The sequence below is a fragment of the Podarcis pityusensis genome (assembly GCF_964106645.2).
Source record: "Podarcis pityusensis genome assembly, chromosome: 10".
In the NCBI taxonomy this organism is placed as follows: Eukaryota; Metazoa; Chordata; class Lepidosauria; order Squamata; family Lacertidae; genus Podarcis; species Podarcis pityusensis.
In genome coordinates this window covers 72,115,610-72,127,668 of record NC_138035.1, presented here as the reverse complement: position 1 = coordinate 72,127,668, position 12,059 = coordinate 72,115,610, and the positions used below count along the sequence as shown (strand labels likewise).

The following is a 12,059-nucleotide window of genomic DNA, read 5'->3' as shown; positions in this document are numbered from 1 at the left end:
GAGGAAATGAAACATCATTTCTAGTAGTTAGAACTGTCAAAAGGCTGCATTTGTGTTGCTGTTCTAATGACCAAAGCAGCCTGAAAACAGCCACGTCGTCTTGTGACACTCAAGGCTTTCCTCTGCTTTGCTCTAATGTGTTTCCTCTTTTCATTATTTTCTGGGTACATCAAGTAATTAGTCTTGCTGAGTTTTATAGCATTTAGAGAGTTGCAGTTATAAAATAAATATGAAGCTGAAGCAATTGCTAATCAGAAATATATAACTGATTTTAAAAGTAAGATTTAAATTATTTGGAGTGAACTACTTCAGTACAAGACTTATTTATTAATCACATTAATGTCTTAAGTTTCTTCCAAAGAACTTGGTGCAGCAGCAGCAGCAGCAGCAGCAGCAGCAGCAGCAGCAGCAGAATTATATCATTTTTAATCTTCACAATGCCCCTGTGTAGGGTTGATAATGTCATTGGCCAGTGAGCTTTACAGGGTTGCCATATGTCTAAAATTTCCTGGACGTACCTGGAATACAGCAGTCAGAAGCTGTGTCTGGACAGAAATTGGGGGGGTGGGGGTGGATGTCCAGGAAAATCCGGACGTATGGCAACCCATGCCAGCAGTGCCATTTGCGGCGATTTACCTTAAAACAGGGTCTGCTGTTCAAAGGAGGGGGGGAATCTCACAGAGTTTTCACAATTCCTCATTTCTTTGTGTAGGAAATAGCTAAAGAAATGAGAGGTTTGGGTAAAGTCAGGTGCCTCTAACAACTTTATCAGAAAAAGTAAAGTTGGCAAGGTAGGGTTAATTTCTTCTTCAAGTGTGAGGTTAACACTGAGCTATAGCAATCTTAAAAACAGAGAAACAGAGCATCCTTATTTACACACGGAATTACCCAAGTGGAGGCAAAGGTATTAAAGAGAAGTATCTTAGGAGACTTAATAAAAGCAGTATTTACTTGGCATATAGGAACCAATTTTACATTTGTTTGTTGTTCTGCTCCAGATTATTTGATAAGGCCATGGGAATAGATGAGAAATCTAAGCGTACAAAACATCCCACTCTTCATGTGTGAATTGTCTTTCGTTATTGCAATGTTGTCTGGAAACACATCATTCCCCCAGCCATCCACCTTGTCTGTCCCCACAACTGGATGAAGACTGATCTGTCTCACTCGCATATCTTGATACCCTGGTGTAATCTTCAGCCTGGAGGTAAAGATGTGGAACCTCTGCCCATTAAGAATGTAAAAAACTACCATTGGAGATGTTGCAGAAAGAAAAGCATGTTCTGCATGGGAATAGGGAGAAACACACATGATTAAGACGTGGCCAAAGAATCACATTCCAAAATCCCTGTAGTTTATGAGGAAGAAACTTGCAGAAGTTGTCAGGCTCAATCCCTGGTGTGGAATACCTCTGCTTGAAACCCCAATGAGCTGCTGCCAATCAGACTAGAGACAATACTAGGTTAGATTGTCTAGACTGTCCTAATCTGTAAGGCAGCTTCCTGTGAGGTAAATGCCATCATATTCTGATTGTGGGCTTCCCAGAACCCTTAGGTTGGCCACTGCAGGAAGGACGATGCTGGACAGATAGGCCTTCTGTCTTTTCTTAAGCTGAATGAATGAGCCTCAAATGATCACCTTCAAATGTGAACATTATATAGAACATTTAATCATGTTAAAGAAATACCTTGCCACATGTGCATGTTAGAGGATGACTGTGAAGACTAGGTTTTTTGTGTGGCAGTGCTTACCAGTATGGAGTACTGACACCTCTTTTTTGCTGTCCATGGCAGTAATTTTGTCACTCATGACACTTTTAACAATATATGAGTACCAGCACTTCACTGAGGGAAATCACTGTGTTGTGATCTTTCCCTATTATATTTAAACAACAATGGAGGTCATCTTAACTCTTTTAAGTTTTACAAGAGCAAAAATGCCACTGGCAGATACTCATGAAATGCTTTTGGGTCATAACAAATTTTTTTTCCAAATAAGGGTGCAGAGAAACATTCTTTTCTCAGCTATTTGCTATTTATACCAGGGACAAAATAAAATCAAGTGTCTTTTGGGGTAGGGGAGGGCTTTTTAACTTGAAGTTTTTAAGCAGAACCACCTGGTGAGGTTGTGTCAGTTCAATATAAGAAGTGCAGAACCTAACAGGAGTAAAAGGAAATTTAAACTTGATTGCTATCGTCCTTTCCTGAAAGCGACATGCTAAGTTGTAAATTGCTTCTTTGAGTATGGCCCACCAGGTTTCAGAGAGAGATCGATGCACTGCCAATTAGCTTGGGTCTCTAATGGCGATAGGAATTTCTTCTCTTGTATTGACGAACAGTAAGTTCATGTTTAACATTCTGGATTTGGTATAAAGCCAGCAGTAATGAGCGGGAGAAATGGGTTCTGATAGAAATGTGTGTTGTTAGATCTATTTAGATTTATCATATAAAGTACACTTCAGTTCTTTAAACCATACGTAAAACCCATTGTAATAATTGCAGGTGGAGTTTTGAAGAAAAGCACAGTAAAATTGATGCATAACTGATAGTGTTCTCTTGAGGTCTTGAAAAACCCTCCCTTTGTAGATTATAAATTATCCTGTTTTTTGTGTTGTATTCAGCTGTTTATGTTGAAATTCACTACAAGCTGAGTTAATGGTTAATAGACTTTGCTTCTGATGAGACCTGACAACCTGCGCAGAATGGTAACAAACTTCTATAGCCAGCCCGTGCCTGAGGACTCATCCACACCGCTGTTAGCCTTTCCGCATTTGCCTGGGCAAAACCCGTGGTTGACCGCAGAATTGGACCAAACGGCAAATGGGCTTTCTGTAGCTTGCTGTTTGTTCTGATTCAGTGGTAAAAGCATGTTTTCCATGGAAAGCTGTGGGGCAAACACAAAACCGCTCAGACTTGTGCTTTTTAACCATGGTACAAGCAGAAGTGTGAATGAGCCCTGAGTCAGGTCTCCAAGAGCTGGCCTTCTGGGTTGAAGCTGTTCTTCTAAAATGGATCAGGTGCCAGATATTTAGGGGGACACTCCTAAATATAGGAATCCTGTGTAAATTATGCCATCTTAAGTTAAAGTAGCATAAAGTATGCCAGATCCAAACTTTGTTCAGGCTGGTGCCTGAACCTGTGCTTAAGCCTGGCGGGGGGGGGGGGTTAATTTAAAATAGAGTTTGAGTTACACAACCCTTTTTGCCAGTTTAATTTATGCCAGGTTATCAGGGAACATGACCATGCAGAATGAGTTTAGGATTCAGCCGATGTTCTCCCTGGTCATGCCCATACCATGCCCCCAGAACACCTATTTTTTCAAGGCTTCTGCCAACTTAAGATCTGCTGGGGTCAGTTGGCTGGGTCTCAGCTAAACTGGAATGGGGCAGATGTGGTGGTGTATCACTGGCAGAGCTGGGACAAGGCTGGTGTAGCCAGCCAGAGATCTGCTGGGTCCGATTCCTTCTCATCCTGGTGGACCTAGCCTTGGGATTGCATCCATTGTTGATAATGCATACCCTTAAGACTTAAAAACAGGGACAAATGGCTCCTGAATGGCTACTGGTGGTTCTCCAACAAGAAAGTAGCCTGACACATGTCCTCATCAGAATCCTCCGCTGTGCCCTGTGAGATCCCTGCATTGTGGGTCATCACACCAGCATGCTATGGCTGGTATTTAAGACCAGACCAAATGGAGAAATTAACAGTCATATTTTTTAAGTTCAGAAAATGCAGAATTAACTTCGATGTTAATGGCTTTGTAGTGTCTTTTTTTGTATTATAGGGTTCAACAAAAATTAACTCCATTTTTTCCCTCCTACACAGACTAATGATATTGTCTACTACAATGCAAAGGATGACCTGAATGAAGTAAGTAACATTTATGAATATATAAGCACATGTTTCCTCAAGTTCCCCAAAGGCAGTATATTTTCACTATAGTTTCTCTTTCCCCACAATACACCCCATATTTAGGTTCACTTTTGGGGGGGAATTGGCTGAAAGTGTACACTTATTTAAGTACCAACTCACGTAGGTCAAGGTAGTGCAGTTGATTCTGGATTTTATCTATCTGGGATATCAGTTGTTCGGCTCAAGGCTACACACACTGGAGTTTATGAACATATGTCCTCTTAAAATGTTACACTCCCAAGTGGCTGTCCAGTAGCCTTGGGTCAGGCATGTTAGATGGGGAGGGAGGGAGCATGTGATCTCATGGCCCTATTTAGGAGGCCAATGGAGCAGCTTATCTTCCAAAACTATGTGACAGTAAATTACCATGAGTGCATGGTCAGTGCTTTTGTTTGTTTGGTCTGTTTAGAATTTGACTTTGAAATCCTGACAATACTTGGATGAAAGGGGAAGTTGTTTTCTACTTCAAATAATACAGCTTGCTAATTTAAAATAAACATTGTAGGTGCAATCTATAAACTAATACAGAGTTTCTTTAAATGCATTAATCAGATAGATCAACACGCTTCATTTGCACCTAGTAATAAAATGTGATTTACGATTGATGGCCTCACTGTTACACTTGACACTGTTGCTGTAAGATAATTAAAGAGAGTACATTGATCTTGTCAGACAAATGTATCTGAGTTGCATAAATGGAATATGGAAATTTAGATAAGATGAAGGTGCAGGATTCGTTTACGGTGAATTTAAAAAGTATCCATAGTCAGCCATTTAATTAACATTTGAGTAACTTTTTTGCTTCTAGTTCAGCAGTTTTCAACTTTGAGTTATGGAAGAAACTACCTTGTGAGATTTCTCTTTCATAATGGGCACGTCTGTTTGTCTCCCAGATTAACTGTCAAGCCATTGGATTCTGTCCACTCATAGCAAGGAATCTAGTTAGTTTTTTTTTATTATGAGTAATTCAGAGAGTATTTAGGCCTCTTGCACCAGGGATGAGCGGTGGGCTTGAGATTGTGTACCAGAAACGCCACATCAGTGCAATGAAGATCGATAGCTACCCTTTGATGGTCCACTGAGCTCAGTCCCATGCAGTTAGACTAACAGGTCTTTCCCAGCTCTGGTGCTTGAACTATTTTAACTAGGGATTTCAATAACTGAATTTGGAACTCTTCCATTGAACTTTAGACCATTATAATAGTCAAATGAGATACAATACTAAAATATATTGTGTCTGAGTGGGAACTTGGTAGGCAAACAGCAACATCTGTCAACATCTGTCAGTACTACTGAATAATCTCCTAACTCACTTGGAGAGTGGGGGAGAATGTGTGGCAGGAAAGAGGTGGGGAGGAGAGCAGCATTACTTTTGACTACACTGATTAAAATCAAAGTAGACCTGTACCTAGGTTTTGTCTCTCTAGGAACTCCCACGATGGCCAGGCCCTTGCTCCTGTAGCAAGAGATGGTGCTGTTCGAAAGGGTATGATAACAAAAAACAACAACCATGGAGCTGTAGACTTTTTAAAACAAATATTTATTTTACTCTAGCAAATGGTAACCTGTGGTTTGCATATATTAGCTGAGTGTCAAGAAATAGCAGCGTTTTCCTCATAGCTTGAGGGCTGAGATGCTTGAGAACCTATTTTGCCTCCATCTGTAGTGTTGTTCTAGCAACTGTGGCAATGGACCCTAACTGTTGACACCTAAAGGGTCAAAAACACCACCAAGCATCATTAGTGTTTTGCTTTCTGAGCAGCTGTCAGTCAGCAAGCAGAAACCTGGTCGATAAATAAATTACAGAGTGTTACAAGCAATAGTGTGGAATGAAATGCCAATTAAATTACTATTTTAAACTCTCTGTGGCTTTTCAGGGCCTGAAATATTTAAAACCCTAGGGCTGTTGTGAGTTGTTTCTTCTGTACTCTAGGTTTCTGGTTTTTGTTTTTTAAAAAAAAGAAAATTCAATAATATTCAAGTCTGATGGACTTACTGCAGATCCTGCTTGGTTTGTCTCGTTTGCTCTTCCTGCCTTTACGCTAACAGAGATATCTCAAACTTTTAACAAACCTAGAGGCAGCACTTTCCATCTGAACGACCTGGCCTTTTGACCTCTGCTTACTAAGGACGCCAAATGAATACTATATAACAATTGTTTGCTAGACTGAATCAGGAAAACAAGTTCAGTTGTAGTTGTCTACAAGCAGGCCTAGCCTTGCCGTTATTTAAACCTAAACTCCTCTGGGTGTGGATGACTTCAAGCCATACTCCATTCAGAGTACCTCCACACTCAGAAATAAAACTTATGGTGAGGCCTTTTCTGTGGTGGCGCCCTCACTGCTCCATGTTCTTCCCAGGTATGTTTGCATAGCCAAGGCTCTGGTTTTGTTTAGGAAGTGGCTTTGCTTTTGTTGTTCTTAGTAAATGTTTCTAACTTTTTCTTAAGTGAGGGCCTTTATGGCTGATTAAAATATATGTTGCCCCGATTCTTATAGACAGACCACGTGTGTGTGTGTGTGTGTGTGTGTGTGTGTGTGTGTGTGCACCTTTCAGCCTGTCAAGAACTGCTCTTTCAGGCGAGTGTCCCTTAGACTTCTCCTGTACCTTCAGCTCTCCTCCTTCACTATAGTTATGATATGATCGTGAAATGAATGTGCAGAAAGTGTTTGTTTGTTTGTTGCCTTTATACTCCTCTTTTCTGCCAAGTGCCTTTAGCAGTGGAGCTGGTGGCCTGAGCTTCTTTGCTTTTGCCTTCCCTCAGGGCACAGAGGACTTAAGTACGTCCAGGGAAGCTGGTGCGGTGGTGAGGAAGCTGCCCCAACCGTTATTTCAGGCTGTTGGCTCTGTGCTCCCTGACCTTGGGTAGGATGACAAATTTCTGCTCTCATTGAATTATCCTGAGAGCAAAGCAGCTCCTTTTCCTGAGCTTCTTTCTTCCCAAGTCCCTGTTTGGAAATTAATAAGGTGGCATTCATCCTTCCTAGATATTGATTTGGAAGAGAAAGGCTGTCCCTGAATCAGGATCCTTCTCTTTAACTTTGAACCCTCTTATTAAGTTTTCCAATGGCCCTCTCGTGCAGGCAGTCCTGTCTCATTATTTGAGAATTATGCTTTTAGGCAAAGTATCTCCATAGAGTAGCATATAGGAGATATATACTTTGTTTTCTAACACATTGATGTGTATATATTGATGCTGCACAATATGCTTGACTGGTGTTCTCAACACCAGGGATGTTCTTGTCTGTTTGACATATGGCTGTCTGCATAATTTACTTCCGTTGGCAGATGTAAGAGCCAGCCCTGCTGTGCTGCTGTTCAGTCTCCCTACGCTGCCCAAGAAAAGTTACAGCATTATTTAGCTACCCAAAATTGCCTATCCTCTCTTACCCTGTTCACTGTGCCTCTCTGCCTCCTGTTTCATAACCCTTTTCCTTCTACTCTGTTTATTGTCACCTCCAACTCTGAGATTAAGAGTCTCATGCTTTACCAAATGAGCTATCCAGTTACACGTTTGTATACAATTTTCCCCAGTGCACACGATAGTTCAAAACAAATTTCCTCAAACATAATGCAGTTTTGTGCACACTTTACCTAAGTATGTGCACTTCGGTACACATTACTTGACTGGAGAGCTACACTGCAAAATCCAGTAAAGTGTGAATTTCAAAGGCTATCTGTGTTTTAGTTCTTGTGTTGCTTCAGAAAGTGCAGACTGGGACGGTTTCCTGTAAATGTGGCCTGAGCTTACTTTCTCCACCATCTCTGCTCTGAACTTGGAGTATGCCAAAGAAACGATGCTTGCAAGTTGCATCCACTTGGTAATGGAGAAGAAGTGATTTGTCAACACCCATCATTTGACTTTGTCCTAGGCCAAATCCACATGCACACAGAATCTCTTGCTCCATTGACTTGCAGCCAGGCTGGGTTTAACTTCCCTCGTTCAAAAATTAATGAATAAGTCTTGCCCTGAAGACAGACTGACGCATAGAGCAGGGACTCCTGCCTTTACTGCTGTCTTCTGTTTCTCACACACACACCTACACCCCCCTTAGCCACAGGCTCAGATCACACCAGGGAGCACACTGCTACGTTTTGTTGCAGGGCCCCAGTTGTTTTAAATAATAGCTAACCCTGCCCTGTGGCAAACTGCTAACTAGCTCTGTGAAGGCCATAAATCCTGTGGGGCATAAGCTACACAGCCTGCCTTATATTTAAATAACAATATCCAGGCCCTCCAGTGCCGGATTAATAGTGAGTGTGCAGATTTTGTATGCGCATGGCCTCATTATTTTGTGCTTTATCTCTAGGTGGCCATTTTTAAAGGCTTTCCTTAATGTTCATCTGTCTCAACAGGAGAAAGACTCAAACCTACTGTTTTTGTTATTTGTTGTTGTCCTTCTGAAAAAATCTACTGCAGGCTGCATCATTCTAGATTGTGATGTAGAAATTATAGAACCGTGTTGTGTTAGGATTTATTTATTTTTGGTGGGTGTCTCATACTGTCCTATAATAAGGAGTGCATTACTTAGACTCCTTGCTTCACGTTGATGTCATTCTCAATTGCTGTACCCGCTGTACTGCTTGTTATGTACAGGGCAGTGATAGCCTGAACATTCAGGAACATACTACTGAATTCCTAATACAGCTTTATCACCCTTTTTGTGCCTGCCTTATGCAGCCGGCAAAGAGTGGGGAGTGATCCCACATGGTCCCCTTATTTCTACTTGTGATTTTATTATTCCTTTCTGCGAAAGGTGCAATATCCTGAGAGGCTTGGGGCAGATTTTTAAAATACCTGTGACTTGCCTGATTTACTTCCAGGGGGCCATGTCATTGTTCACTGTCTACCTTGTTGCTCCTTTTTGTTTACCATTTAGCTTAACTTCACCCCCTCCCTACCCACCCCCCTCCACACACACCCTGAACAGCTATTGTCAGCTGAGAGCTTCCAGCATCCCATTTGCTCTTATTCATTAAGGCTTAATTGGGAACAGTCAACCACATCTCCTGGCAAGGGCTACATCCCCTAATTGACACAAGTGATTTATTAGAAAAGAGAATTCCCTTCAGAAAGCCCCTGCGCTGGAAAGCAGCCGTGACTGATAGAGCAGTGCTGTTTGCGCAGATGTTAATCGTTTGCTAATAGTAAGAGTGATGGCCGTATTGCTCCTTGTTTTTTGTTTTTACTGCAGCACAACGTCTGTGTCTTTGCATGTGGGAAAGCAAATCAGAGAGCTAACAATGTGCCAAACATGAGCTGGCACCTATCATTTTAGAAGCGCCACTATCAAGCCTGATCCCAGCAACATGGCTCATCAAATTGTCCACTTAGTATCTCACACGTCAGGGAGAGCACATCAGGCCACATCAGGAACTCTAACACCCCTGGTTATTCTGAGAGTTTTTGAAAATAGTATCCATAGCTTAAAAGGCACTTTGGGGCAATTTAAACCTGAATATATTGTAGGCTTTTCCTTTATCCTTTAAAAACCCTTTTCTCTCTCATCATTGAAGCCTGAAATGAGTTCTTTGCATCCTGCCTACCGCTATCATCACCACTGAGGGATGAAATGGGCAGTGGCAACATGACTCATTTTAGTTTAAAAGTGTTAGAAAGAGAACTTCCATGTCAGATGACCATCAGAAGAACAAGTATGCATCTTTAAGAGTTGGTGCCTGAGTTTACTTTTCGTCATCTCCCCTCCTCATCCCCTTTTCCTTTTGTGTCATTTCATTTAGACTGTAAGCCTGCAAGCAGGATTTTTTTATTGGTTGTCCATGAGCTGTTCTGTGAGAGTTTTCTGCTGAATAACAAGGTGTCAACACTTTAAATAAATAAGAAGGTCCCTGCAGGCTCAGACCATGGATGAGTGTAGACCAACATCCTGTTTGCAAAAGTCACCTGTCTGATGTTTCCAGAAGTTCCAGAATTGGCTCATGAAATCTTAAACTAGTTATGCAATCAGAAAATCCAGCAGCTTAAAAGAATGAGAGAGTATTTATTTGTTTATTAAATTTATATACCACCCATTCAACAAAGTTCTCTTGACAATTTAAATAAAATAAAAAATACAGTTTACAGTAAAACCCTTCAAGCAAAACAAAAAACAACAACCCCAGAAAGCAGAAATCTCAGCAACTAAAAACGGCATAAAGCACCAAGTTCTCACTGAGTGCAAACCCTGAAACATCCATAGATTGTAAATGAAAGGTCTTGGAGAACAGGAAGAGCTTCAGCAAATGGCCATAAAGAAGGTGCCAGGAGAGCTCTCTCAGCAGTGCATTATAGGGACACCACCACTGAAAAGACCCTCTCACTTCATTTGGTAGAGAAACCTGGAGTGCAATTGAAGGGCTGATGTTTTCCTTGGTCAGTGTGCCAGATCTCATAGTTTCCTTTGCTATATTAGAACAGCTGGAGTATAAATTATTATGTGTTTATACTGGAAACATAACCTGCACCAATGAGCTACCCTCCTATCTTTCAAACTACTTACTAAAACATCAGGTAGCAATATAGTGAGCTTCCTTTTTCCTGGCTGAAATTTCAGCTTGCATTTTCCCATAATGCATTTGGGATGCCAGCATGAATCAATGTCATCCCCCTCAAAGAGTAGCAGATGAAGTGGCACTGAGTGAATGATTGACACTGGCCACTTGCAAAGCTAGTCTTTACAATATCATTCACTGAGAAATGAGCATCTTCTGCACCCATCAAACATGTCACCGAGTGGCGTATGCGGTCGTTCCACTTACAGTGAAGCTTGATTTCTAATCAGTGGTTGGTAAATCGGCTGTTACCGATGAAATTATAAATGATATCAAGGTATGAAGGAGCAGGTGTTTACATCCTTAGCTGTATTTGAATTGCAATGCACGATGACAAAACCGACCATCGTGTCCTAATCCCATTATTCAAATCTATGCAAGTTTTTTTTCCATTCTAACCTACCATGAATATGTATCTCTGCCCAAGAACTGTCTCTTCTCCTAAGCAAAAAACAAAAATAAAAAAACCCTTAATTTTCAGTCTTAAGGATAACACCACTTGTATCCTGCAAAGATTTAAGGGGTTTATAAATTATAATACAAAGAATCCTTCCTTGAAGGCAAGCCTGTATTAGTTTGGTCCCAGAAGCATTCCCTTTGAAGGCTGTGTTTATGCCATGCTAAAAATCAACATTCAACCCTGAAGCTAGTGATTCATCATTTTAATAGAATACATCTTCCCTTTGAGAGCACTCTCATTTATATCAAAAAAACTTGAGTGGAAGTGGCAAGAAGCAGTACACTGTAATTGTTTCTCTGGTAAATTAATTTAACTGAAATTGTGTTTCATTGTGGTGCTTTCAGTGAAAGTGGTTTTAGAAGAAATGGGCTCCTTCCTTCTCTTTCTTTCCTGCACTAGAACGGAGGGTCCATGGACCCTTTGCTCAGTCCTAGGCTATGGTCCCAAACCTTTTAACTGCCTGCTAGCAATGACACAGGTAGCAGCACCCTTTGTACTCTCTAGTCCATCATCTTTGTAGACTGCTAGTATTTTAAACTCTGCTGCAAGAGCATTGCTGTTGGCTCATGCTAAATGCATTTCGGACAAGGGCCCCATGCCATTGCGACTGCATGGCTCTTAAACTCTAGGCAAGTCCTAGCTTTGTCAGCTTTGGCAAGGTTAAGTGGCACATAACCCAATTAAGACAGAATAGCAAGAATCTCCGCCCATATGTATCAAAAGAACAAGGACATAGAAGAACAGATGCCAGCCATAGTAACAGAAGCTCCAGTCCTGAGCCCTGGGTCATGGTGCGCATTTGGGAGCATTTTCACACACAAGGTTTACATCACCACGGAGCCTTTCTCGTGCTACTTATGTCATGAATTCTAGCTAAAATAGGTTCTACGTCAGCATTACAAACTGAAACAAATTTGCCTGCTGCATACAAAGCAAATACTGCAAGAAAACGCAGAAGTAGTTCTTGGTCAGACCTGTCAGATCTGCAATTTCAGTTCCCTGGAAATTGGCCAATCTAGACATCTTCCAGCAAGACCCATTTATCAAAATTGGCTTCTGATAGTCATTATGGGTAGATAGCGTGGTAAGGCAAGATGGGTGGAATGAGTCTGGAAGAGACACAAAGGCAGCTTAAC

The 12,059-nt window shown here is 41.3% G+C and overlaps 1 protein-coding gene and 1 long non-coding RNA gene across 6 annotated transcripts in view; one reads left to right on the top strand and one right to left on the bottom strand.

Annotated features, from left to right (window-relative positions):
- Positions 1-12,059, top strand: part of CACNA2D1 (calcium voltage-gated channel auxiliary subunit alpha2delta 1) — a 370,898-nt gene that overhangs the window by 193,275 nt on the left and 165,564 nt on the right. For all 5 annotated transcript variants that reach the window (XM_081023487.1, XM_081023486.1, XM_081023485.1 and 2 more), the window contains exon 5: positions 3,825-3,869. In XM_081023487.1, coding sequence (XP_080879613.1) covers positions 3,825-3,869 — 45 coding nt within the window. The remainder of the gene's footprint in view (positions 1-3,824; positions 3,870-12,059) is intronic.
- Positions 5,474-10,906, bottom strand: LOC308486923. The gene is made up of 3 exons (XR_013991385.1): positions 10,867-10,906; positions 9,817-9,892; positions 5,474-5,620 (listed from the first exon to the last, which is right to left on the bottom strand). It is a non-coding gene; the product is annotated as an uncharacterized lncRNA (long non-coding RNA).